The sequence below is a fragment of the Oryx dammah genome, unplaced genomic scaffold, assembly GCF_014754425.2.
Source record: "Oryx dammah isolate SB20612 unplaced genomic scaffold, SCBI_Odam_1.1 HiC_scaffold_14, whole genome shotgun sequence".
NCBI classification, from domain to species: domain Eukaryota; kingdom Metazoa; phylum Chordata; class Mammalia; order Artiodactyla; family Bovidae; genus Oryx; species Oryx dammah.
In genome coordinates this window covers 43,835,533-43,863,369 of record NW_024070198.1, presented here as the reverse complement: position 1 = coordinate 43,863,369, position 27,837 = coordinate 43,835,533, and the positions used below count along the sequence as shown (strand labels likewise).

General features: G+C 41.3%; 1 protein-coding gene across 3 annotated transcripts in view; it reads right to left on the bottom strand.

Moving 5' to 3' along the window:
• EDRF1 (erythroid differentiation regulatory factor 1) overlaps window positions 1-20,929 on the bottom strand; it is a 31,790-nt gene extending 10,861 nt beyond the window's left edge. For 2 of the 3 annotated variants that reach the window (XM_040255132.1, XM_040255133.1), the window contains exons 1-17: window positions 20,683-20,929; window positions 19,133-19,341; window positions 17,124-17,190; window positions 16,361-16,486; window positions 15,168-15,292; window positions 14,774-14,930; window positions 11,741-11,842; window positions 11,351-11,472; window positions 10,524-10,635; window positions 9,046-9,193; window positions 8,848-8,956; window positions 8,446-8,557; window positions 6,929-7,189; window positions 4,595-4,666; window positions 3,775-3,925; window positions 1,873-2,061; window positions 1,417-1,617 (exon numbers count right to left, since the gene is read on the bottom strand). In XM_040255132.1, coding sequence (XP_040111066.1) covers window positions 1,417-1,617; window positions 1,873-2,061; window positions 3,775-3,925; window positions 4,595-4,666; window positions 6,929-7,189; window positions 8,446-8,557; window positions 8,848-8,956; window positions 9,046-9,193; window positions 10,524-10,635; window positions 11,351-11,472; window positions 11,741-11,842; window positions 14,774-14,930; window positions 15,168-15,292; window positions 16,361-16,486; window positions 17,124-17,190; window positions 19,133-19,341; window positions 20,683-20,790 — 2,371 coding nt within the window. In that variant the 5' untranslated portion in view covers window positions 20,791-20,929. The remainder of the gene's footprint in view (window positions 1-1,416; window positions 1,618-1,872; window positions 2,062-3,774; window positions 3,926-4,594; window positions 4,667-6,928; window positions 7,190-8,445; window positions 8,558-8,847; window positions 8,957-9,045; window positions 9,194-10,523; window positions 10,636-11,350; window positions 11,473-11,740; window positions 11,843-14,773; window positions 14,931-15,167; window positions 15,293-16,360; window positions 16,487-17,123; window positions 17,191-19,132; window positions 19,342-20,682) is intronic. The other variant, XM_040255134.1, reaches the window with a different exon arrangement.
• Window positions 20,930-27,837: the final 6,908 nt, after the last annotated feature.

Sequence of the window (27,837 nt, the reverse complement as noted above, 5' to 3'; positions counted from 1 at the left end):
CATTACCATGAGTCATATAAACCCTTCTTCCTTAGCATCTAAGTAATCTAATACTTTTAAGACAAAAGAACAAATAGATGCAATATAGCATAAACATATTAAAATTCAATTAATACCACTAAACTTTTAAATTTCAGAAGTAAAGGTCTCTGAATTTATTTAAACAACTGTATTTTCTTGAAACATTAACATCTGATTAAGAGAAGTACTTTCCTGCCTAAAAATACCAAACAATTCCCAAGACCCAGATTTTACCAGATGCACTGCTTATTGGTACAGACCTAAAGTTGTCCACTGATACGAAGTAAACCATTTTTTTCTTTTTAACTACTGAAAACCGTTCTTGAAATAAATTTCTGACTGCTCCCAGAAGCTAGTTATGTACATTTTCTTCTCCAGAGGATCTTCCCGCCCCAGGGATCGAACCTGGGCCTCCTGCACTGCAAGCAGATTCTTTACCGATTTAGCTACGAGGGAAGCCTCGTTATATTAATAGTAAGTTTAAGTCGCAGAAGAAGCTAACTGATAAGCTCTAAAGACTTAAACCTGCCATCTAGTGGAGACTGGAGTAAACTCAGGGGCTGGGCCCAAAAACTCAAGGGAAAAAAGGGCAGTACCCCTGCTGCTAACTTTCAGGGAGCACATCACTCTTACAAAGAGGTACCTTAAGTGAAACCAACATGATGGGAGCTGCAAAAACAAACTATGGATTTTCTCACCACATCTACTAAAATAAAATGGTCATCTGAGAAATTCAGACAGGGAGGAAGGGAAGAAAGAGGGCCAGAAACCCCCAAGGAAATTACACATTTCCTTCCTCTGTGTACTCTCTAGATGTTAACAGTCCCAAACTTCTTGGGGTGTGGGTATCAAGTGATATAAACAACTCAAGAGCATAATAAAAAATTTAATGATACATTACAAAAGCACATTACGTCTCATTTACTGCCCAAATTGCAGGTGCTTATATCTACTGGATAGAGCTAAGAGGAGGAATACTGCTGTTGTGGACTAAATTCTCCCATCTCCCAGGTTTAAAATCTGATGACTCCAAAAACAGACAGCCGTGAACCACATTCAAAAAATAATGACCTCTGTATCTTAGTCCCCAGGAACCATTCAGAAGGTAACACATTCCTTTTTATGCACTGCTAATTCCTTTTCAAAAGAAAATCATGGGTTGGTCAGTTGACCAAAGGGTTATTACAGAAAGACAAGTGTAAAATGGTCAGTATGATCATCTCCAGAGATTATTTTTAGTTAGTTCCAGCTGTATAATTAGTAATTACAAAATATTTCAAAACCATTTGAGACACACACACACAGGATTGTGCTCAACGCTAACAGTGAGAAATAGTGACACCCTGGCGTTCCCGGCGCTCCTCTGAGCCGCAGCGCGGGCCCCTCCCTGCGCACCCTGGCAGCTGGACTCCCTGTGGAGGCTGTGCAGAATCTCCTGGTCCTCCTTCGTTTGGTAGTTGAACTCCTCGAGGTGTGCCGCCCTGTTGCTCGCGTTCTGGGCCAGCATTAGCTGGATATCACCGCAGAGCGTCAAATACTGAGAAAGAAATAGCAGCACTTCAGAAAGCATATTGGTGCAGAGGCAGCAGTAAGTATCTATGTGGAAAGAACAGGAGGGAGAGAAAACACAGCACATTAAAAATGAAGGGACACAGTAAAACTTAGGAAGATCGTTCATGTATTTCAAAATGAAGGGCTGTTAAACCAGAGTGGAAAATACTAGGAAACATACAAGGTTAGAAAAAGTTTTTTACATGAACACTTCACTGAGTAAAATTTCACTGTGATTCAGATGCCTTCTCTGATCTCTCCTCCCAAAGCTCTTGAACATATTCATCTGCAGTGACTTACCATGGCTCTGCAAAGCTAATTTAATGTATCGTAATGCTCTTCCGTATTTCTGAAGACTCATGGCAGCATCAGACAAGACGTAATAGGCCTTCGATGACTTGAGAATCAGCTGGAGCTTCATTTTATGTTGCCAAGACCCAGGGATCATTCCAGATTGACTGGAATAATTACCCTTCTGAAGGGAGCCCACTACGATGAGGGGGAAAAGATGCACATTTTATTTGAATACAAGTCTCACTGTACCAAAAAAAAAAATTGTTTCTTGATATAAACACACCAGGCTTTGGTACAATTAACAGCTACAACAAAACTGGTAAATACTATGCTACTTAAACGCAGTGAAGTGTTAATAGAACAGCAGTGTTTCAATACTCTTGAGATCTCCAAAGCCCTGCTTCCACACAGCTGTTAACTCTGTCACTCTCTCTGGGGGTCATTGACATCACTGGGTTCTTGACTGACATCTACTTCCTTTCTCTAGCCTATGGGTCAACCTGCCCCGAAGTTCACCTTCCTGAAGCACAGCTTTAATCACAGAACTCCTGTTCTAAACATTAAAATGGTTCCTCACCACTTATTATGTCATGCTCAGCATCTCCCAGGTTCAAGATTTCTTGTTTTTTGATCAGCTCTAATGTTTGAGTCTTTCAAAATACAAATGAAAAGTATTTAAGGCTCTTTTATGGTTTTATTCATGCCTGTATTTCTTTCTCCTCTGCTACTGTAAGCATTTTCGATGTGTGAGGCATTTTCAGAGAAGCAAAGATGAGGTTTTGCTCACAAGCGTATTTGTGTGTGTGTATAAAACCATTAAGCACAGCTGAGGATGACTAAGGCAGGCTTCAGGAAGTGCTTACAGGACAAACTGGTGAGGGAACCAAGGAATTGTGACTCAGAGGTGGTGAACACAGAGGCCTTGAACAAGAGCAGGACATTCAACAGCTGAGAGGGGGAGGAAGGAATAGACAGAGAAGGCATTTCAGAAAAGACAACAGCGTGAAAAAAGCAGAGACAGGATTCTCCATGCTGGTGTGTACAAGCACAGACCGGCACACAGGAGGCACAACACAAATGCTGGGGAAGTGAGTCCTGCCACGCCCCACTTATGCTCACGAAGAGAAAACCTTTCAGAAAGCTCTTGGTACGATTTTAAACATACAGGCTTTCAAGATACTTTTAAAATTAGCTGGAAATTGGTTTCAAAAAAGGGAGGGGGGATAAGGTTAGGAAAAGAAATACAACTTAGATTAAAATGAAAAACTCAGCACTTTTACTTTGAAGCCCACATGTTCCTCGTGAAGTGACGTCCTTGAACAGATCAACGCTTTTAAATACACGTGCAGCTTATTCCAGTGCTGGGAGGGGAACAGGCTGCCACTGCTCTGGTCATCACATGCCCTGCTCTGAGCACGTTTACCTGCACTAACTCACTTAATCCATACAGCACCCCTTTAAAGGAGGCCCTGCTTTTGTCTCTACTTTGGGAGAGAAAACACAGCTCAGCAGAGTCAAACGACCTGCCCCAGTGAAGCTGGGACCTGAAGCTGTGCGGTTTGGCTCCTAAGTCCTTGTGTTTAAGCCCTCGACTGCTCCTACTGAAGCAGGGCCTTCTCAGGAGAAGCCTAAGGGCTGAGGGCATTAGTTCCTCACAGCGGGCAACAGGAGGAGGCAGGTTCCTCATGCTCTCATTAGAAATATCTACCGAGGATCGAAATCACCCAGCTTTATTTTACACTTTGAATGAAACGGTATCTTCCCCTTCTTCCCCTACTTTCCATTCGTATGTACCCTTTATTTGAATTTCTTTCAATGAAGGCCTTAATTGACCCAAATCTGCTGCTGATAAAGGCCCAGTACATTATTCCATTGAAATGGCCTTATTTGCACTTCAATTCAACTTACTTTTGTCCAAAAACAAGGCCATCTGCTTCTCTAGACCCTCAGGACCCCCTCTTGTGGATTCATCCTCATATTTTAATGGGATTGGGGTGTTGGGGTCAGCGGCAGGGAGGTCACTTTCTTTTTTGATGCTGCTGTCCACAGACTTTAAACCCTTTAAAAAAAGGAGAAATGTTTACTATACATGTCACTGAACATCAACTGGAAATGAAATATAACGCAGTATCTGAACAACCAGATACACTTAGGAGAATTTATATTTTGAAAACAGACTTTAGAAACTACATTTGGCCTGAAAGTTAGGAAAAACTAATTTTCAATTCATGCTTTAAGGGGGAAAAAAAATCACAGTAGAATATCACTCAGAATAACATTTAGCTGATTCACTTTGCTGTACAGCAGAAACTAGCATAACGTTGTAACAGCAACTATACTCCCAATAAAAATTTATTTAAAAGAAAGATTAACATGTAGACACCAATAAACAACTGAGAAGGCAATGGCACCCCACTCCAGTACTCTTGCCTGGAAAGTCCCATGGACTGAAGAGCCTGGTAGGCTGTAGTCCATGGGGTTGAGAAGAGTCAGAGAGGACTGAGCAACTTCACTTTCACTTTTCACTTTCATGCATTGGAGAAGGAAATGGCAACCCACTCCAGTGTTCTTGCCTGGAGAATCCCAGGGACAGCGGAGCTCGGTGGGCTGCCGTCTATGGGGTCACACAGTTGGACATGACTGAAGAGACTTAGTAGCAGCAAACAAGTGCCATTTGCATATCAAGTACAAGCTTTACTGAAACAGTGAAGTCTAAACTGAAACTTACCTCCAGAACATAGCTCAGCACAAGCCTACAGCGCTCTTCTGTGTCATGACAAACGGGAAACGCACAACTGGGCTTCAGAAACGAACATTAAAAATTATTAACATGCTGCCGATACAACAAATTCCATCTCCCAGGAATTACTAAAATTCTGCAAATCAATAAATTTTGAACTTTTCTGTGTATTCAGCTTAGTGAGGTATCTGTTTCAAGGTTAATGAATTGTTTCAATTACACACTAATCTTGTTTTAATTGCAGAGTAAATGGATATAGGCATCAACAAAAATCTTGTTTAAAAAGATCTTCCAGTATATGTTGCTTTAAGTACTTAAAATTAAAAAAATAATTCTATTACAACAAAAAAGCAAGCAAGAGATGTTTTAAATAAATCTACACCTAATCCGATGGGTGAGCTCACCCCCGACGAGCACAAGTGCTTGCTAACACACAGTTCACAATTATCAGCAGTTTAGCAATGTTAACCAGTACTGCCCACAGTCTCATGTATAATGTATACACTTAATTAGGAGCAGAGCCAGTTAATAACCTCTGCCTAGTAGGTGATATGATGTGTAAGCAGTTCTGTGAGGCATTCCACTTGGTGAATCTTACAGGCTGGAATTACCGCTCTCATTATACAGAGAAGTAAACACAGATGTTAGGTGCTGTGTTCAAGCTTGCAGTGAGCAAGTGCTGAGTCTGGGGCCCTGGAGCCATACTGTCTGTACTCCAGAAAGTACTGAGATATGGTAGAGCTAACACAAAAGACATGTTTATATGAATGCTATTTCTGAGTGCTTTCGATATTGATAGAAAGTTCTCTGCTAAAAAAAAAAAAATCTGTAAACACACCACTCACCAAATGTAACAGCATTCTGTTGACAAAGCAGTTTCCCAAATAAGGCACTTTTTACAACCAATGATTTTGTTTACAGTAATAAACTTTTTTTTTTTTTTTACTGTACTCGGAGTTGCTCAAGCTGCCAAGTGCACTAAAATTCAGATGGACAGTTAATGACTTTTTCCTATGGTCATTTAGTCAAATATTTACTGAACACCAATTATGTGTTGTGGGCTTCCTAGGTGGTGCAATGGTGGTGAATCCGCCTGCCAATGCAGGAGATGCGGGTTTGACCCCTAGTCGGGAAGATCCTCTGGAGGAGGAAATGGCAACCCACTCCAATATTCTTGCCTGAAAAATCCCATGGACAGAGGGGTCGCAGTCCACGGGGCTGCAAAGAGTCAGACATGACTGAGCAACCGAGCACACAGGCACATTATGGGTTGTAGCCATGGAGACACGGGAGAGCCTGTATTTCCAGGGAGCCCATACCTCCAGGGAGCCTATATTTCAGTGATGGGACACAGACACACGGGAATTTCAGGTACAGATTATCCGCCCCATGAAGGAGAAAAAAACAGACCATGTTTTATCTAGAGCAGTCAGGGAAGGTCTCCTAGAGGTAACATTTCAAGCAACTTAGAAAAAGCCAGCCACAAAAAGGTCTGGGGAAAGGGTAAGTTCCGAGCACAAGCGACAGCAGATGCACAGGCCCGCAGGTGGGCGTGACTCTGAATAAGAGAGAAAAAGGCAGTGGGGCTAAGGTAAACGAGAGGGGAAACGAAGAGGTCAGAAGGACAGGCAATGTTTTGGAATGACAAGAGAGATCCTCTAAAAACCTATTTGAATATAAAATTTCCATCTGAAAGTTAACATCAGAGCTTAAAGTAAGAAATTATCTATAAATACTACTGGAAAGTAGGAATAATTTGGAAAAATAAAACACTAGAAAAAATGGATGGTATGACAGTCAACGCGATCAACACCAATAGAAACCTAACGGGCAGGAAGCTGTCAGGGTCCACTGGGCCGTGACCAGTCAGGATATGTCCAATCCAGCTGACATGCCCACAGTCACTGAAAGGCGCCGTCCTATAGCACAAGGACAAGGTGCCAGGTCTCTCCACATACGGATCAACAAGCCGCCCATGCGCTCTGATTCTATGTTCACCAAGCAACATATACTGTCTCCCAGCAACTGGGAAGAGGCACCCTGATGAGGAGAGGGGGCTGCACATTGGTCACTGGGAAGAAAAATCTCCCACATGAAAATTAACATACTGATGTGTCATTTACACATCTGCCCACTGTCGGTTTACATGTGGGTCAGTGACCCTGGGACAATTATACAACCGATTTTCAGATTTCATAGAGCTAATGATTATTAGACCCCATATCATGAAGGATTAGTTGAAGTAACGCCATCTTTTGAGAGGCTAACTGTACTCAATTAATTCCACTGATGAAATTTTAATACAAATGTCAACATGCTCACCCTGATTTGATGAATGGATTTGTATTTTTCCGGAACGGACAGCTCTCCAACAGACTTAATTATAGCTACTGCTTTGTTGTCATCTGAAGGGTCAGAGCTAGTGCTGTAGGGTCCGTTTTCATCGCTGTCTGGCATCTCCTCCTCCTCTTCACTGTAACTTTCATCAGAATTCTCATTTAATGGAGATTCTGAACTTTCTTCTTTTTTAGGTTCATCCAATTGAAAAAGTTCTGAAAGCATGTAATTGGCTGAAGCAATAATCTTACAAAAAGAAAAAAATATATTAGTGACTCACCAAAATTGAGCATTCTAAAACGAAATGAACTTTACTATCGTACTAACACATTTGAGGAGATCTGCAGACAGGCATACGCACAGAAACGTTCCTGATTCTAAGTACCAATGCTCTGAATGTACTGTAAAATCCTCATGGGTTGACATGTTTATTTCCTGAAACTATCCATTCCCAGTCTTCTCGCTTAAGAAAAAACTGCAACTGTATTTCACTGGAAACAAGTTTTCACATGTAAAGTGTCACAACTAAAATATTAGTAAGCTATCACTCCGTTCAACTAAGAAACTGGAATTTACTATACAATTTACAGTTCTGGGGGAAAAACCTCCATGAGCTTAATGAGCAAAAAGTCCAGAAATTTCTGGTTTCCCTTAAAATTAGCATTTACATATCAGCATTATTCTACTCTATTATTTAAGTAATTCTTTATCACAGACATTCAATAGCCTTAACATTATTTTCTAACTTACTAACCACCACCTTAATCTGCAAATGGATATAGCCAAAAATTGTTCTGCCACTTTTCTTTGAAACCAATTTCTCTTGGTTTGGTCTCCAGGAAAATCTTTATCTCCAAATTAAATATGGCTACAATTAAAATTAACTTGAATCTTTTATAAAAACATCATAATACTATGTATCTTTTCTGATTTAAACAGGATTCAACAACTAGCCTTACACTGAGACATACAATTATCAAATTCAGACCACTGAGGTTTGTAATAAGGGTGATGTAAAACCATGGGGCACAAGACTGAGGTTTTTTTAAGAGATGCTTTTATGTACTGAGGTACAGAATGTGGACCTTATTTATACTGACATTCATTTATTTAAATGGGTCTCTCAAGACAGACTATAAAATAGTTTCCCACTTTCTAACAATGAAAATACAAAGGAAAAATGGCACTACTTTGTTAAAATTATGTGAGTTCTAAATTTATAGAACAAAATCTGGCGAAATCAATTTTAATATATTTGACTCAATAAACACAAAATATTTCAATATGTAACGTGTACACGTGCACACACACAGACTCTTGAAAATTCAGTGTGTGTTTTCCATTTAAAGCACATCTCAATTCAGATGAGGCACAACATGTGGTAACTGGTTGGCAAACCAGATCAGGCAGTTGCAGACTCTGCATTAGGTAGCTTTAATGTCTGGGCAACCATTCTCTATCAGAATGTCAGAATTCTTTTAGAGGGCGTATATTAATCTTACTTGAGGATGTCTGCTTTTGTCCAGCAATTTAACACAATTCAGAAGCAGGGTTCGAACTGTCCCGTAGTGTTTCTTATTTTGATTCTTCTTCATCATCATGTTGCAAGCAACCCTAAAAGGAGTTTACATCAACTTTACTGCCCATTCATCATTTTCTCAAGACTCAAGTCTAGGCATGCTCTTCTTTCCTTCCAGCAGAATAAGGAAAGAAGAAACAACAAAACCCCTGCTCCTCTCCCTTTCCCTATTGATTGTGCGACAGTATACAGATGAATACACATACACAGTTTTTAAACTAGGAAAATCTAAAAGGTATTTAAAACCTTGGCATAGATAGTGAGGCCATACACTTAAACTTTTAAATAAGGCTACTTCTTCATCTTAACTTCTTAAAGCACTCACTTATATAAAAGAATAGCCACTGGCATTGTGAATGGATTTTGGTATTTGTCTTCAGTTTCTTCACAAAGAGTAGTGAGATCATAGAGCTTCACTATATCACTGCCACTTGCTGGGAAGAAAACAAAACAAAAAACCAAATAAACCTCATTTTACAGTTGCCACTCAAATCAATGATCACTCACTGAAACATTAGCTCACCTTTAAATAGCCAATAGGTGTGTCCTTCCTTGGTACAATTAGATTTCAAAAATGATAAAATATTTTGTGCAATGTCTTTTATGACTTTAGTAGAAAAATTAGAATTTTCCAAATTGGGAATTTCTTCTGTTTTTATCATTTCATACTTCTAGAAAACAGAGAAAAGACAGTTTGAGAAAACCTACACAGCAACACTGCTCTTATAAAAAGAGACCACATACATAAATCCTGCAATCAGAGACCTACACAGCATGAGAGTTTAAGGCACTGGTTTTCGGTCTTTTTTCTGCTCTGATACTCTGAAGGAATCTGACCCATCCTTGCCAGCAATGTGGTGGTTTACCACAGGAATAATTCTTAAGGGAGAGTCATCACCATACTTTGAACCACAGACTTAGGCACATCTCATTTCTGTTCCAACCACAGAATAAGTTACACTGTACACTTTCTTCCATTCTACCCTCATGGTTTTCAACTGGGAAGGTGATAAATCAAGGTAGACTTCACCCAGTAAGCTTTCTCAAAATACGCTATTTTTGGCTTTTTCTTTTCCCAGACACTAGCGTCACCTGGGCAGGATTTCTAGTGTACACTGCTTTTCCTTTGAGCTCTGGACTATTCCTTTAAAGAAATGGAGCACGGGGGTGGGGAGGGGTGGGGTGCGTGTGGAGGAAGCAGGAAAGAGGAAAGGCTGCAAAGCTATTACCATTACAATCTCTAAAGGGCCTCCTCATTTTTTTTCTTGCTCGTCTTCTGCTCACACTTCCCTACATGCCTCTGAGCATATTTTCTGAAGTACTCTAAGGCTAGAAACTGCAATTCAACCGGAAAACAGGTCAGAGCAGAAGCGGCCACACCCTTCTCTGGCCACCCAGGTTCCCGTGTGTATGCTTCTAACCCTGCACCTCCCCTTTCCTACTCTCCTCTTGGCACGTTCTTATTTCCCATTAGATTAAATCGTTCTGAGTAGTGACCAATCTTATTGCTTTCCAAACTCCAACATTTCAGATGGGGACAAAGTCCCTCATAAATAGAAAACGCTCTATAACAATTTGCTATACAAGCTATCTACTTTATGCAATTGCTGCTGAGGCCTTTCCTCAACATGCTGCATTAAGCATTCATATCTGTATACTGAATAACAGTATGCGATACTGAATAAACACCTTCACTGTTCAGACACTTTGAAGTAATTACTATGGGTGCTTGCCTTAAAATTGTAATTCTCTGGCTAAAAAAGGAGATTTTAGTATATTTATGACCTGCTCACAAATTACCTATAAATTAAACTCCTGTAACATCTAGAATTCTGACAGCACCAACTCAAATGTAATAGCAGTCTAATTTCAGTTTAGCCATCATTATCTTCCTTCCCAAAATACACCTTACTGAAGGGTGTTAAAAACTTTAGTGAGATACTTTCTGCCCCAATCTGTAGTTGAGAGGTTAGTTCAAAAGTCACATTGTATCAGGCTTACCTGTACAATTCCATTTACATGAAAACACATGACAAGCTCTGGCACGTTGCATATCAAGTTGTCCAACCAATAGTCAATTCCAGTTAGCACATTAATCGGTTTGTTGTTATCCCTAAAAACACATTTCTGGTGTTATTTGATTAATGAAGATGTTCCATTGCAAATCCTCTGAGGCTTACTCCCCTCGTTAGAATGTTTTAATCTGTTCTCCCTAGTTGGAGAATGCCATTTATGCTTCTCTTCTAATGAGACATGCATACACAGCTCATGGGGTATGCTGTACTCAACATCTTCCCATAAGCTTTGCTTGGACTCCTAATGGGTGTCCTAAGAGCTTTCAGGAGCAAAAGGAGGATCTATGACACAGACGGCTGGGAGCCTACTGCATGCTCCTCATACAACCTGAAGTGAAGATTGACCAGCGTACATCACAGTGCCCAAGGCAGGATTCACACAGGATGGACGACGTGAACACTTACAACTGGAACATTACAAAATGCTCACATGTAGTTAACAGGAAGCCGGTAAACCACCTTCTTAAGTAGTTAAATAAACTGTACTCTATTCTCACAAGTCGTAGATTCAGACCTAAGACTCAGTCAGGACAGCAGGTCTCTGACTCCACTACCGAAGACTAGAATGAAAAGCCAGCCACAGGGTTTTCAGCACTTGCTCAAACACTCCTTCTGTACTGTGGCCATTTCAACTGGTGGAGGAAGGAGGGAAGTGAAAGAAAAAAAAAAAAAACTAGAAAAAAGAAAGGATGCCAAAATAAGCAGGTGAAAGCAAACTGGAACACGATTCTAAAGGAACATAAGTCTAGTTACCTGAGACGTAAGCTGACTGCTGGATATCGGCCGCCTCCAAAGATAGGCATGTTGGAGCCAACTAACATGTGTATGTCTTCAAACGTCCATAAAATATTCCGAACAAAGTCATTTTTAAGACCCTTTGATTTGAAATAAAATAGAAAGATTATATAATAAACAGGGGGTCTGTAATCTCCCCCCATGATCCACAAAAAGACTAGAAGAAGGAAAAGACAAAGAAGAAAAGATAAATGAAGCCACAGAGCTAGAAGATCACAAATGTTTAGGAAGAGATTTTTAAGATCAAGTGGATTTTTTTCCCTATGAATTCCAATTTAAGACTAGCTCTTAGATGACGAAGTAGACTGGGGATGTGGTGTCTCGACTTGGACCCCACAGAGAGCATACCTGACTGTTCTCCCCGTCATTGAATAAAGGAGTCAGGTTTTGTTCTTTAGGCGCTGAGGCCACATGCCCCACTATGTATGAGGGTTCAAGAGGCTCAGTTCCCTGTGAAAAGTGCAAGGACAGGAGTGATTCTGCTGTCGTAACTTCTTACAGATGGCCTACTGTTAAAGAGTATCACCCACACATCAAGGCATACAGCTCAAACCTGCTCTTGTAAATTACAGCTGATATGAATCATTACCTCTCCTCACCGGGTGCAGACTTCAGTTCCTAACCGTCAGTCACTATAATAAGCTAAACACATTCAGATCTTACTCAATCAAGACTAAAGATTTATTTTAAGCTTCCCAACCTTTTTTCTTCTTTTTTGAGGTGAACTGGAACAGCACTGCTCTTTCAAAGCCTATTCCATCCCTACTGGATTAAACATTTCCCAAGAAATCTCAGCCATATTTTTGTGACACAGGTCATCAGAACAGTCCTCAGCTTCACATGTTCTAATGTGTTTTTCACAGAAGTCTAGTCTCTGAGGTACTTGGTGAAAAATTCCCAGAGTCAGATCTGCAAAACACTGTTTACAAGGATTTGCTTTTGGAGAGTAACAATGCTTATTACCATAAAAGGCTCCTGAGAGGTCCTGCACTGGGAAGCCTACATGACCTCTACATAATCCATTACTCTCCAATTTATGTGATCTTGTGACACTTTTTATTCTTATTACAGATTATTCTTATAATTATTATTATCTGTGGAATATATTTTGGAAAACACACAGGAAGAGGAACCTTTGACATAGTAAACACAGTCCACTGATTTTCCAACCATTAGGGCAGCTGCCATTAAAAACCATTAAGCCAAGACGAGCAAGCATATGTGTGTGTGCATGTGAGCACGTATGTGTGTTGCTTATTCCTATCTGTGTGCTAATAAGCTTAGCACCCGTTTTCTGAGGTAAGCAGTGGGAGATCTCCAGTGCTTCTGCATGTCTTCTTCGCAGAGGTCCTTAAAGAATTTCAAACATATACTGTATTGTTTACTTATACAGACAAGTTATCGACCTATGGATCCGTTCCCAAAATTATATTTGCCACATATTGCTTTAGTGGGATTTATAGGTTCTAGGTTATAATGTTCTTAATAAAAGTTTGGCTCCAAGGCCAGACCAGAGAACTATTTAAACTCTATTATTGGTTAACATGGGCCTCAAACTTGCCGATTTAGTCTTGGGAGCAAGAATTCATGAAGTTTAGAGATTTATATATGTCACAGAAAGCATTCTGTAAAAGATTATTTGTAGGCAGGGTAGCTCTGCTTAGGGATATGCCATTGCCCAGACAACTTGACTGCTCACAGGGCCCTTCTAAATGTGTGGAATATACAGACACAGTGGAGTCCTGCTGTGAGGACAGGCCTCTGATCAGTAAGACCAGGGTTTAAACCCTAGCTTGAACTCCACCAGCTGTGTGACCACAGACAAACATCTACTTTTTATGAGCTTTATTTACTTATTTGAAAAACGATACCATCAACATAATACATATGCAGCTAAAAGGATGAAGAATACACACACCATGTGGCATAAAGTATGAGGCATCAGAAGCATTGAACAGATAGAGTCCAGGCCATTTCTTTCACAGGCAAGTCTACAGATTCTCAAAAGCCTCCAGAGTTTTCAAAGTGACCTTTGAAGGACAGGATGGTAAGGCTGATATGGGGAGATGGGCAGCAGGAGACTGGAATTTTCATTATGTGGCCTTTTTATAATGTGTGTGTTTTGCAGTCAAGGAATACTAAATAATTTTTTAAAAACTCCTTCAGTAAAGTATAATCACATATTTTGCTGTTGGCCAGTTGCTAAGTCATGTCTAACTCTTTGCGAGCCCGTGGACTATAGCTCACCAGACTCCTCAGTCCTCCACTATCTCCCGGAGTTTGCTTAAATTCATGTCCACTGAGTCGGTGATGCGGTCTAACCATATAATCAAATACAGAAAAGCACATAAATTATACAGAATACAGTATGACGACTAATTAGAAAACAAATTATCCATGTAACCACCACCCAAGTCATGACATAGAACCCTGCCAGCACCCAGCACCCATGTCCCTTCTCATTTCTATGTTAATAACTTTCCTACCTCCTGGGTTATCACTATGTGGACTTGGATGCTAATTACTCCCTTACTCTTCCTTACAGTTTTCCCAACTCTGGAAAAAAATTAAGTTCACTACACAGTTCAGTGAGGCATCTCTATCTGAAAACCTACTAAACTAAAATCAGGTTAAAGGTATTTTGTCTCCTATGACCTTATAGTTTGCGAGGATAGAAACAATCTAATAATGAACGTTCAGTGTGTGAGAGCACACAGTCAGAGGAGAAATGCAATTTACCAAGTTACCTCAAGCTTGTCAATTTTCCTAAAAATAAACATGCACCATTTACATCTATGGAGTTACTTGACAGACACAATAAGGACAAAAACAAATGAACAATAAGAAGAAACCAAGAATATAAGAGATCAAAGAGGTCACAGTCCATTCTCTCTTCTTTCTAAAAGCTTTATAACATTAATGTAGGTTAAGTCTTAGTAACTCCACTGAGAAAATGTGCAGAGCTATTTCAGGACCAAGAAATCCGACTGAAAGTTAAGGTAGAAGGCTAGTATTTAAATTACAAACAGGCCTGTGAGTCTCAATATCTGAAAGGCACTTAATATTTCCACAGTTTAAATACACCATATCTCCTTATGACTATGAGGAGATACATCAATATTGATAAACATATTAATAAGCTATTTTAAATGTGGTAAAACTTTAAAAAATCTTTATTTCTTGAAAAAAATCTGATCTAGCCATCCATAATAACCCTTGTAAATTCCATACTGAAAAACCTAAAAAAGGACTTTTTGTACCTGTGAAGACATAAATTGATAGAATATTTTTTATTCCTATTTGTCTATTTTTTATTGATAGGATAATTGGCTTTGTCTCCTTAAATGATTTTGCTGAATTAGCATCTAAGCAATGTCTAACCTGACTGGAAGCACTGGGGTCTTCAGAGACTGAGGAAGGCATTTCAAAGGGGGCAGGCCACGAAGCCCCATCTGAATCACTGGCCTGATCAGAGCTGGGCGATTCCTGCTGTTCTGCGGCAGATGGGACAGGCTGAGCAGCTCCATCGCCATTGATACTGGCCAAGTCAGAAGCAAAAAAACACACATTGTTACTTAACTTTATGTAACAGCCCACCAGTTTCAAAAAACTAGATTCTATAACCAAGCATAAGTCTCATTAAAAAAAGGAATACAGGACAAATGCCAACAATAACAGTAGCCAAACTTAAATTACCTTTACTGGCTTCAAATTACGTTTTATATCAGAATTTCATTTTTTCTCTTCAAATAAAAATAAACAAATAGCTAAGTACCTGTAATACAAAAACTTCGAAAGAATAGCCTTCTGATACCAGTGTTCTTTGCTTTTTTTCTTCCTCTGCCATTTCTGATCAATAAGTCTTTGATAAAACTCTTTTAACCATGTCCAATCACCAGTCTGGTAACATAAGAAATTGATAATTAGTGCCTGGGATAAGTCCCACTATGCACAAAGCACTAAAATTATCTGTGTGTTTATAAGCTACAAGGAAGCAGGGCTGTGATTCTCAAGACCTTGCCTAGTGGCTAACACATACAGATTGAACTGAACTGTGATCTTTACAAATAGAAAAACATTTACTATAAATGTCAGTTTAAATCACTGTAACTTCTTTTCCTTTATCAAAGCATTGCAAGACTATTCTTTAAGAGTAGCCTATGGGAGTGAGTGGCAAGACCATGAACTATTTGCAATCAACAACTATTTGTAACAACAAGGTAAATACAGAAATGTAGAGTCAGCTTTCGGAAACTGCAGCATTATTACATTTTACAAAATAATGGTGACTTCCCTTGTAGTTCAGTTAGTAAAGAATCCACCTGCGATGCAGGAGACCTGGGTTCAATTCCTGGGTGGGGAAGATCCCCTGGAGAATGAAATGGCAGCCCACTCCAGTATTCTTGCCTGGAGACTCCTCACGGACAAGAGGACCTGGCAGGCTACAGTCCATGGGGTCACAAGAGTCGGACACGACTTAGCAACTAAACCACCATCACAAAAAAATGGTGCAGGACAACAGTCATTTACCACACACAGTTTGAGAAGCTCTGCTTAAAGAGAACCAATTAATTCTGACGTAACTATATATTCAGAGGAATAATTTTTTAAACATTTTTCACATTTCCTGGTAGCCATGTTTCATGACAATCTCTTTAATATAGACATGAAAGGATTTTTCGAAAATTTAACCAGGCCCTTAAACTTCATATTTTTCGTAACTTTCTTCACTTCACCCTTTTACTTATAAGAATTCTGGCTACTGGTATCAATAAAATAAGTTTCTCTACTGTTCTCTTTTCTACCTTTTTCTTTATTAAAGCTTTTGTAATCTTCAGTTAAACTTTTCATTTCTTGGTGGAAGCACTCAACCACGTTTTCACTTTGTCCTTTCTTTGAAACAAAACCACATTTCTAGTGCCCATAAGTTGTTAAAACAGTGCTTTTTTGTTATTTCTCAAGAATTACCTGAGATGATCTCATAAAGAGTTCCTGGATATCTAACTCATCTAACAAGAGAGTCCTTCCTATGCGGTGCACGGCCATGCTCACATGTGATTTGCTGTAGGGAATCTTCAGAAGCTTTTTTATGTTCTTAAAAAATACAAAAGGAAAAACAGTTTAGAGACACCTCTGCGGTATGATCTGGAATCTTTCAAATTTAACTTCACTCAGTTTTAAAGCATAATAAACCTCATTTCCTTTAAGTTCATACAAACTGTACCTTAAGGAGCTACCTACAAACACATGGAAGCCAGAGCTTAAAACCAGAATCACCTACACTTTACCAGTCTCCCTGTGTTAATGTACATGACAAAGATTTACTTTTACATGATGGAATTTCATAAAGTATATATAGGTCACACTGTTGCACTGACCCAAGCTTTTAGCATCTCAGAAAAAACTGGCCAACTAAGCATCAACAGATTTTACTACAAGTATCGTATCTAATTCTCAACCAGCAACATTACATAACCCAACATTGTAACTGCTATCAACAAAACTGCTATCATTAAAATACAACCATCAATACCAATGCCAGTATTTTGCAAGTTGTTCCCTCCTCTTTGAGGAAATGATGCAGTGAACAGTGTTACTTTAATAAAAAAAGGTGTTCAATAATCAGACAGTTGTAGCTTATTTCATCAATAATTTTTCCAGGCTGCAGGAAAGAACAGGTTATAAATCCCCGCACAAACATCCCAATTATAGTCGCAAAGAGGACACTTACTTCAGAGTCAGAGACAACATCCACATCGTTTCCCACTGAATCAATAAAGTCGTATGCCATCCCAAAACTAACGGAGAAAACAAAGGCCACAAAAATCACGTTCATGGTGGGGCAGGTGTTGTTATAACAGAATACTATATCTCAGCATTTCTTGGATATACATTTTCCACACTCTAACATCTCTGAAAACAGTATGCTTATCACCATTACAGTTGGCTAGTTTTTCCTTCTTAGTGGTACATAAAATAATGGGGGTCACTTAACAGATATAGAAAATAAGACTTGTGGTTGCCATGAAGGAGTGCAGTTGAGGAGGGACAGAATGGAGTTTAGGATTAACAGATACAAACTATTATATACAGGATGGATAAACAAGGTCCTACTGTATAGCACAAGGGACTACATTCAATACTGTATGATAAACCATAATGGAAAAGAATATGAAAAAGAATATACATATATGTATATATACATATAACTGAATCACTACTGTACACCAGAAACCAACACATTATAAGCCAACCAGACTTTTAAAAATTTTGTTAAAACAAATAAAAATAATGGGACAACTTAAAATCAATGGCATCTTAAATTTGATACAAGACAGAAATACAACAGTAATAGAAGCAATAATAGAAAATATTTAGAATAAAAACAATTACAATCATTTTTACTTTTCTAGTCATGAAATCTAAAAAAATATGCAATAGAAAACAGTCAGTCTGAGTTATTCTTTTTAGATGGGGAGATAAGACAAACAATAGAAACATTTATAACGGTTTTAGTCTCTGGGATCATGTTCCCAGTGATATACACTAGTACCGTTTTTTAAAATGTATGAGAAAAAAATGCACACAACACCAATTCAACCAGAAGGAGAAAAAATAGCTCACTGAGCACCAAACTTGTGCCAGGTACCACGTGAGGTACATCTATAATCTGCAAGTATGAAAAGCAGCTGCCGTCACCATTTTTTAGTGAGGAGGTGGCAGAGTCAGAACACTTATTTAGGACTGCCTCACTTCAAAGTATGCTGATGATTTACCACATGGGCTAGGCAAGCCCTTAACCTTTCCAAGCCTCACTTTTCTGCAGGAAAGTTAACAGCACCAAATTCAAAAGGCTGTTGACAGAATGAAACGAGATAAGCACATAAAGTACTCAGCAGTGTCTGTACACTGTCAATATAATTATCAGCCAAATCACTTTATAACATTTAATTCTGCTTTATTAAGCCATTTTTCTAAAAGAAGACATGCGAACTCTTTGCAATTTTTCTGCTAGTATAAAGAATGCTACATACAAGCAACATTTTGCAAATATAGCTTTTACCTCTTGAGGCATCAGGGTAATTTCCAAATCACTGGCATGTAAGGTATTAATATATTTAGGGCTCCTGCTGTATGTTATGCGGAAATACTTTAGGTTCAATCACTGAGAGGGAAAAAGGGAACCCCCCACATTAAAAGGTCAATAAGAATATGGACATCAGTACATTCTCCTCTGTAAGACCCAGGTCTTTTTCTCAACCTTAAATACCACCAGCGGAATTTCCAGCAAGTGTCAAAAGTTAAGGGTATATATCTAAACATGCTGTGTTTTTACATCACTGTTGTTTCAGACCAGACAATCCACCACCATTTAATGGAAAATTCCACAGGACAGGTTAGGTAGTTTTAAGGGTTTCCCCCCTGAGACTCCATATTCACATAATCAAAAGGTATGAAAACTGGCTAAAATGAAACTAGCTAATTGAATTTTAGTGGTCAAAATTAATCTTTGTTAATAACATAATGCAGACTTGAAAGAAGCATATGCAATTGATATCTTCACATTTTAACAGAATCCCATTATTGTGAAAAAGCACAATGAAAGTCAAATATAATCTTTTCCTAAAGTGAAGTCTTGGCATGTTGATGAGCGTTATAAATTACACTGAAAAGCAAGTCTTAAGAGTTCTAAGGTGGAGGGTTGAGGAGCAGGTTAAAATGCCATTAATTAACATTTACCTGGAAAATGGCTTGCTTTTCCTGCTGTTGCCAAGAATGGTAGTTCCTGCCGGCCCTAACTTGGCACTCTCTCGTAACCAGTTGGCAGGTGGGAGTTTCAAGTCTGTTTTCTCTTCGAGGCGTGCAAATGCCGTCCGAGGAGGGGCAGAAGAGTATTTCACCACAGCTCGGCTCTTCACTTCATTGCCTCCGAGAAATAAAGCTGATCCCTGATTAACATGTTAAATGAAACTTTAATGTACATTACTAGGAATTAAAAAAAAAAAATCCCATCTTAATAATAATAATACCCTACCACATCAGGCTTACAATAATATGCTACATGTTACTAGCAGCAGTTGATAAATGGGAGCATAAATTTGTACAATTTACTTAGCTCTTTTTCACATAATTTCAAAGAAAAAAGATGAGTCAAGGAGTATCATGGTTATGGTTTTTAGCTAGGAAACAGGCCAATCAAACTGTCTTTTAAAACATTCATAAGGGCAGAAGCAGAAACCAGGGAGTAAACAGTACCACAGTAACTAAACACAAAATGTAATAAAAGCTCGGTTCAATATTAAACATGTATTTTAATTTCAATAGCATGCATCATTTAGGAAGTGGTTTGTGGTAATATTTGGGTCTTCTTCGTTTTTCAGTGTTTAGTAATTCATTGGTCTGTCTATTACATAAACACTCTGAATGTCTAAATTCACAGCAAGGCAAGTCACTGTGGGATCTGCACAGATTTCACCCGCATACCTCCAAGAAGGCTCAGGGTCTGAGTTAACTCTTCCAACCTTCTCTCACACAGTCCCTTTTCAGCCAGGCAAACAGTTTGCGCCCTTCAAATACTAGCTCAGTCCCATCTCAGTGAACGCACTCTCTGTCCCTCTCGAGCTCTGCAAGGCTGGGTCAGTTTTGGAGCCACTTGTGGTGTTGGAGAAGACTCTCAAGAGTCCCTTGGGACTGCAAGGAGATCCAACCAGTCCATCCCAAAGGAAACCAGTTCTGAATACTCACTGGAAGGACTGATCCTAAAGCTGAAACTCCAATACTCTGGCCACCCGATGAGAAGAACTGACTCATTGGAAAAGACCCTGATGCTGGGAAAGACTGAAGGCAGGAGGAGAAGGGGACGACTGAGGATGAGATGGGTGGATGGCATCACCAACTCCATGGACATGAGTTCTGAGTAAACTCCGGGTGGTGGTGATGGACAGGGAGGCCTGGCGTGCTGCCGTCCATGGGATCGCAAAGAGCCGGACACGACTGAGCGACTGAACTGAACTGATTCCTACCTGCGCTCCTCCTCGAGAGAAGGGATCGTGTCAGACTCACCTGTGGGCTAGCATGGACCGGCAGGCCAGGGTCGCTTTTGACATACATGACTTGCCTGGTAAATACGTGAGTCGACAGGCACACGGACTTTCTTCCCTCAGGGGCCCCGTCGGGGAGGCGTGGAGAAGGCTCCACCAGCCACCGGGCACCATGACATCCCTCCCGGGCCGAGCCGACCCGCAGGCCCCGGGGGAGCCCTGCAGGTCCCGCCCCCACGGAGGACTCACCTGTGCAGGAGGTTCCTCAGACTCCCCTTGGGACAGGAGGCTGAGCCCTCCCCGAGCAGCGGCCCCGGCCGGCGGAGCCTCGGCCCCGGCCTCCTTACAGTCCGCCATCACCTCGTTCCAGGGGAGGCCAGGCGAAGCGCGACCCGAGGAGCCGAGACGGATACCAGGGGCCCAGCGGCGCCGCCGCAGACAGCAGACGGAGCGCTAGCGAGGCCCCGCACTTCCGGCCTCTGACAGGAAGAACGAGCGCAGACGCGTTCACATCTCGCGAGCTTCGTGCCATAGGGCCGGCCCCGCCTCCCCCGGTGACGGCCACCTTCGCGGAGGCGGTAGGGGTGGGGCGGGAACGGTAGTGCGCCTGCGCCTGTCAAAGGCTCTTCGGAAACTACGTCTCGCGGTAATCCGGCTCCCAGGCTCCACCCCTTGCACGCCGGTCCTCTTTGTTGGCAAACAGTCCCTGGGACTTGGGCTCAGGATAGAGTCGGGGTTTCCCCCTTCCCTCTCTGCGTTTGGGCGGGGGAAAGCTGCCGTAGGTGTAACCAGCGGCTCCTGTTACGTAAAGCAGTGTAGCGGTAGCCTTCTTCCCTCACCAGCTTCCAGTGCGCCCCACCCATCGGGTTCCCGGCGGGCTCGCAGGCCCAGGAAGGGAAAGACGTGCCCAGGTGAGGGGCCGTCCACAGAATCAGGCCTTCCTGGACTCGGCGTCCTGTCCGCGCATCACAATGCGTGCATGGGCCTCGCGGGCCCGAGTGTGGGGAGAGGGGCGTAGAAGAGGCTCTCCGCCTTTGCTGAGGAGAGGAGATGGATTTCAGAGGAGATGGCACCCCCCACCCCTACCCCTGCCAAAGGTGCAGTTTGCTACTTAGTGACTTAGTGGAGCATTTACGGAGAGCCCCCTTATTTATCGCGCCCCAGGGATCTCAGTTCGGTTCAGTCGCTCAGTCGTGTCCGACTCTTTGCCACCCCGTGGACTGCACCATCACCAACTCCCGGAGCCTACTCAAACTCATGTCCATCCAGTGGGTGATGCCATCCAACCATCTCATCCTCTGTCGTCCCCCTCTCCTCCCACCTTCAATCTTTCCCAGCATCAAGGTCTTTTCCAAGGAGTCAGTTCTTCGCATCAGGTGGCCAAAGTATTGGGAGTTTCAGCCATCGGTCCTTCCAATGAGTATTGAGGACTGATTTCCTTTAGGATCTAGGGATTTAGCAAAGGGTATTGCAGTGGTTCAGGACCTTCTCCAGCCTGAAAAGGCCCAGGAGACGCCTGGGGTTTTAGTTGGCATGCAGATCCTGATTCAGCTGGTCTGGGAGGAGCCTGAGACTCGGAATCTCTACCAGAACCCCAGGAGATAATGCCAGTCCCTTGAGCTGCAAAAAGGTGGAGAAACAGCAAAACCAAGTTAGCCTCTGAGCCAGCACTCAATATGGTGACGGTTTAGTTACTTTAGTCGTGTCTGACTCTGCGACCCCATGGACTGTAGCCTGCCAGGATCCTGTGTCCATGGGATTCTCCAGGCGAGAACACTGGAGTGGGTTGCCGTTTTCTCCTCCAGGGAATCTTCCCAACCCAGAAATTGAACCCAGGTCTCCTAAATACTCTTGCCTGGAAAATCCCATGGGCAGAGGAGTCTGGTAGGCTGCAGTCCATGGGGTTGTGAAGAGTCGGACACAACTGAGCGACTTCCCTTTCACTTTTCACTTTCATGCATTGGAGAAGGAAATGGCAACCCATTCCAGTGTTCTTGCCTGGAGAATCCCAGGGATGGGGGAGCCTGGTGGGCTGCCGTCTGTGGGGTCACACAGAGTCAGACACGACTGAAGTGACTTAGCAGCAGCTCCTAAATTGTGGGCAGATTCTTTACCAACTGAGCTAGGAGGGAATACTCAATATCTAACCTATCAAATGTAGTTAAATGGAGCTGCAGCCTTCCTTAAAATGTCTGTTGTATTTTGCAGTAAAATGTTGGGAGTGGTTTTAAAAAATTAATTTTGCCTTTGCAATTATTTGTCTCAATTTGTAATTTACATCAGGTGCTGATAAGGCACTAATTGCAGATTTAGAAGTCCTTGTGTCTGTTAGCAAAGAATTTACAAATTGTTTCAATTATAACAAAATATTTTTATAAATTAAATATAACTGAATTTTATAATACATTGTGTAGACCCTTAAGTCAACATGTATTGGTTTTGATATTTATAATTTTCTGTTTGGATTTTGCAGTCACTGCTTTGTGTTTTTGCCGGTAATACATTGTTATTTTACATTGTAGTAAGTTGAATACAAATGTTTAACATTAGGAGCATGGTGAAGTCTACTTTTGGTACATAATATCATTAACTTGTGCAACAATTCACTTATTTTTCAAGAACATGTAAACTCCACAGGCTCTGTTAAAGGTGCCTGTACTATAAAATTGTGCATGATGTTAAATGAGAAAAAGAATCTAAAGCACACCTGTGATAAGACCTTGATTTTACAAACATATCTATTTCTGTGTCAATGTCAATAAAAATGTATCTCTGAGGGGTAAAATGAAGTGATTTAATATTCTTAAAGCTTCATTTTCCTATTTTTATTTCCTATTATGCATTATTTTATAGTAAAACATCATTTCATTAAGCTTTTATACATAATTTATCGTCTAATGATCCTTAAATTCTGTTGTTTTATTATATAGTTCTGTGTTGGTAAGAAGTTTCCTGAGGTAACTGTAATTCTTTTTTTAAGACTCAAATATATTGCATGCCTCTTGAGAACTACCCTGGAGAAGGGAAAGGCTACCCACTCCAGTATTCTTGCCTGGAGAATCCCCGTGGACAGAGGAGCTTGGCGGACTTCAGTCCATGGGGTTGCAAAGAGTCGGACAAGACTGAGCTATTAAGTACTAGAGAGCTAAGTGCTTGAACCCTTGTTGATGATGCCTAGGGAGAAAATGTGCTGGAAACAGCCTGTGAAAAGGCAAAGAATCAAATAGAGAGAGAGCCAGGAACTCAGCACACAGAGAGTCAGCAGCAGAGGGGACCGTGAGAGCCGGCTTCGGGCCGGGGGAACTGAGGATGCCCAGGAACAGTTTGTGGAGGGAAGCCTGAGGAGGGGCCGGGTTTCTGGGCTCTCTTAACAGGGCAGGACTAGAGAGGTTTAGGTACTAAAGGAGGAGGATCCCTGATGGCTGGTTCTAAGTGCTTATTATTTTCTTTTCCCGCTTCGAAAATGTTTATGTGCTTTGGGTTTAAGTTATTATCGTTTTTAATGTGTGTGATTGAAATGTAATGTGGGAAGACCTGGACCATAACTTCCAGAACTTGACATTTTGAGACATGTAGGTTCATTGTTATGTTTTCCCAGTGTCTGCCTTCCCCTCCTTCCCTGCCCCCAGCGGCCAGCTCCTCCAAGTAGGCTTCATCCTCTGTGGCCCCCTCTGCCCTGCAGGAGCCGCACCCTGGACCTTGTAACCAGTCAGCGCTCTCATCTGTTTACCTGCCTCCCCAGTGCCTGATGCCATCACCACTTAAGCGACGTTGCTGCTTCAGTGAGTTGTCCCATAAATCTGTGTCTGCTGGTGATTTTCCTTTGCCTGGAATACCTTTCCCTTCCTCACCTGGCTAATTTATTCGTGAAGACTCTCCGTCGCATGTGTCATCCCTAATAAGTCTGTCCTGACACCTCGCTCCCTCTCCTTATCTCATGGGGTTTGTTCCTGAAACTTGTATGCAGCTTTATCTGGCACTTGCCTCTTTACAGAAAAATTGTTATTTTTGTCGTTTCTTTAGTCACTAGGTTGTGTTCAACTCTTTGTGACCCCATGGACTGTAGCCCACCAGGCTCCTCTGTCCATGGAGTTCTCCAGGCAAGAATACTGGAGTGGGTTGCCATTTTCTCCTCCAGGGGATCTTCCCAACCCAGGGCAGACAGATTCTATACCACTGAGCCACGAGGGAAGCCTATAGAAAAATTACTCATTTGTATCTGCCTCCCTTGCTGAATGAGCTCCTCGGTAACGTCCTGTCTGATCATCTCTGTTTTACCAGTACCAGAGCGGCATCAGCCCATGAGTGTTTTAGCCCTTAAGCTAATGCAGATCAAATGACTGGTGCCAACAGGCTTTTAAAATGCTTATCGAAATGTTTCAGACATAACCCTGTTGGCTCCAAGATATATATAATCTCACAGAAAAAAGCTAAAAATGTTAATGAATGTGTGTCTCCAATATATGGCATGTCAATGTCCTTAATTACTAAAGTTAGTATTCACACAGTTTGTTCCATTCTAGAATAATTGGTACATTAGATTTTCCCTGCTTACAAAAATCCTCTCGGCCCATATGATGATTTCAGAGACATGTCAGTCAATCATAAACTCATTTAGTTACTTGTGGAACACAGTATTTACCAAAGCAAAATTAGAAGTCTTTCACCAGGTTTTTACGGTTATATGTAAGGCAGGTATGCCTATGGCCCTAGGAATTCCCAAATTGGCAGCTGCGCCTACACAAAATTCCAAGGAGCACGGAGACGGGCTTGGGCCCTTCTGTTTCCCAAGGGCCCCTCCGTGACCTACTGTCTGACACCTCTGCAGCCTCACGGTGTCCGTTGCCTGCTGGCCCATGCAAGGCCCTGATTTTCTGACTTCCACTCCTGGACTTTGAGCTGGAAGAGGATATGAGATGTCTGAGTCAGTCTCATTCCTCTTTAGATGAGAGCAATGCCATCCAGAAAGGAGAATAGAATTGACCCATTGAACATCGTACAAAGCTCGTGTAAATAGCAAAGACAGGACCAGTACCCAGGTCTCTGAGTACTAGTTAGTACTGTTAGCCCTTTAAAAAAGTTAAATTGCAAACACCAGCCAGTGGAATGTTAATTTGCTTTAGAATCACCTGAGGAACTTGTTAAGTGAGCAGATCCTCTACCATCTCCAGATTCTAAGATGGTATCACTGGGGCAGTGCTGAGCAATCTGTGTCTTCAGTGAGTTACTAGCGTCTGACCACCTTGCCCTGCAGACCACACCTTAGAACAACGATCTCCTAAAATAATTCCCTGGGGTGCAGGGAAAACTATGGCTTCTGGTTTTTGTGTTTTTTATTAATCTGAAAAGTAAGGGCAAATAATTCCGAGGACAGATGAGCCTGGCAGGCTACAGTCCATGGGGTCACAAAGAGTCAGACATGACAGCAACTATCACTTACTCACAAATCTTACTGTTATGGGCTTCCCTGGTGGCTCAGTGGTAAAGAATCCACTTGCCAATGCAGGAGATGAAGGTTTGATCCCTGGGTGGGGAAGATCTCCTGGAGAAAGAAATGGCACCCCACTCCAGATTCTTGCCTGGGAAATCCCATGGACAGAGGAGCCTGGCAGGCTATGGTCCACGGAGTCACAGAAGAGTCGAACACGACTTAGCAACTGGATAACAACAACAAAGCCTTACTATTAATATATTTAACGTACAAGTTGACATAGTTGGCCTTCTTTGGGCTGTGGTCAGCTGCTGTATCAGTTCAGTAAAATTGGGTTTGCCGCCAAACCAAACAGTCCCCAAACATCAGTGACTTACAACCCAGGATGCCAGATAAAACAAATTTCAGGTAAACAGTGAAAAAAACTTGGGGTGAGATGCCCAGATATTTAGTAGAGGCATCCCGTGTGATGTTTGGGACATGCTTTCTCTAGTCCAGGTAGTTTTTGCTCGAGGACCCAGGCTGATGAAACAACCTGGACCTGGAGCTCTGCCAGTGGAGTGGTAGAGAAACAGAGAGATTGGTGAACCACCAACTAGCTCCTGAAGCACCTGCTCAGAAGTCACAAACATCAGCGCCACTCACTTTTTTTTTTGGTGAAAATGATACATTTTGGCAAGCTTAGCATCTGGGTGGAGGTACAGACTAATTGTCCACGAAGGAGGGTCACTGGGTGTCCGTAGACCATTGTGCAGTCTACCATGGCATATGGTGGCTTGGGCGGGCCACTTGATGCTGTCCACATGGTAAAATTTGGTGACAAAACAAGGCCTTTAGGAGAGGCTTTTCAGACTGTTTTGATAAGGTGAGGGGTGACCTTGAAAATCTCATGTACCACACAGAGATCACAGAATTTATTGTGGCAAAATACTTAAAAATCAAGTTTGACAATGGTTTTTTGGCAAAAAATATTTCACATTTCCTCATCTTTTCCATAATGACTGGTAGCTGTCATGAAGGTGCTGTAAGAGAGTTTCACAAAAATAAACAGACTTAACCTGTTCCTTCAAGATAACAGTGAGGTTTTAACAATGAGTGAGAAAGTCATTGGTTTTCAAAAGAACTGAATCTCATGGAGAGAGCATTTTTGAAAATAGAGGTTTGCCAATCTTTCCAATGTTTGTGATTTTGTTGCTGAAAATGACATGTATCACTTATTAAAAAAAAACTAATACCTGCACAAAACTTACAAACTGAAATTTCTCACATCTTTTAAAAAATCTCCCAGGTGAAGAGTTTTTGGATCCATATTTTAATTTTGGCCTACTCACAACACGCAGACTGATCTCCTTGTCGGTCTCCAACTGATCTGTTTACCCCAAAATGTGCCTGTAAGATTCACTATTGCTAGCTGCCAGCAGGGTTTTCCCTCTCTCCTCTCTTTTATACATCCTGTTTTTAATTGTGTTCCATGACAACAGTCAATTGACCTTTCTTCTTATGCACAAGTAAGTGAAGTGCACGTGAAACAACTAGCTAAGTATATCTGAATTATTCCTTGACATTATATAATTGGTTTTTAAAAGGAAGATTGGTAGACTTCAGAGAAGCTGGAAATTTAGCCAGATTTCAGTTAAAACCTTTGCATAACTTGTGGATACATCTGAAATGCGCAGTGTGACTTGCTAAGACATGTGATTCTTCCTAGTTAGGTTACTTGTCTCCTGAGATATTTTAAGGGATGACAGCCATTAAAGCCAAGTTTCAAAATGAACTGAACCTCAGGACACTTCAAACTGTTACGTCACAGAGTTTCCAGCCAAGAGTCACAAACATAAACGTATCTGACCGCTTCACTCTCTTTAAAAAAATGTTGGGAGAACAGAACTATTAAATAGTTTGCAGCCACTAAATAAAATTATTATTATTTTTTAGACTTTGAACATTTTCTACTTTTGTTTTATGCTAATGTA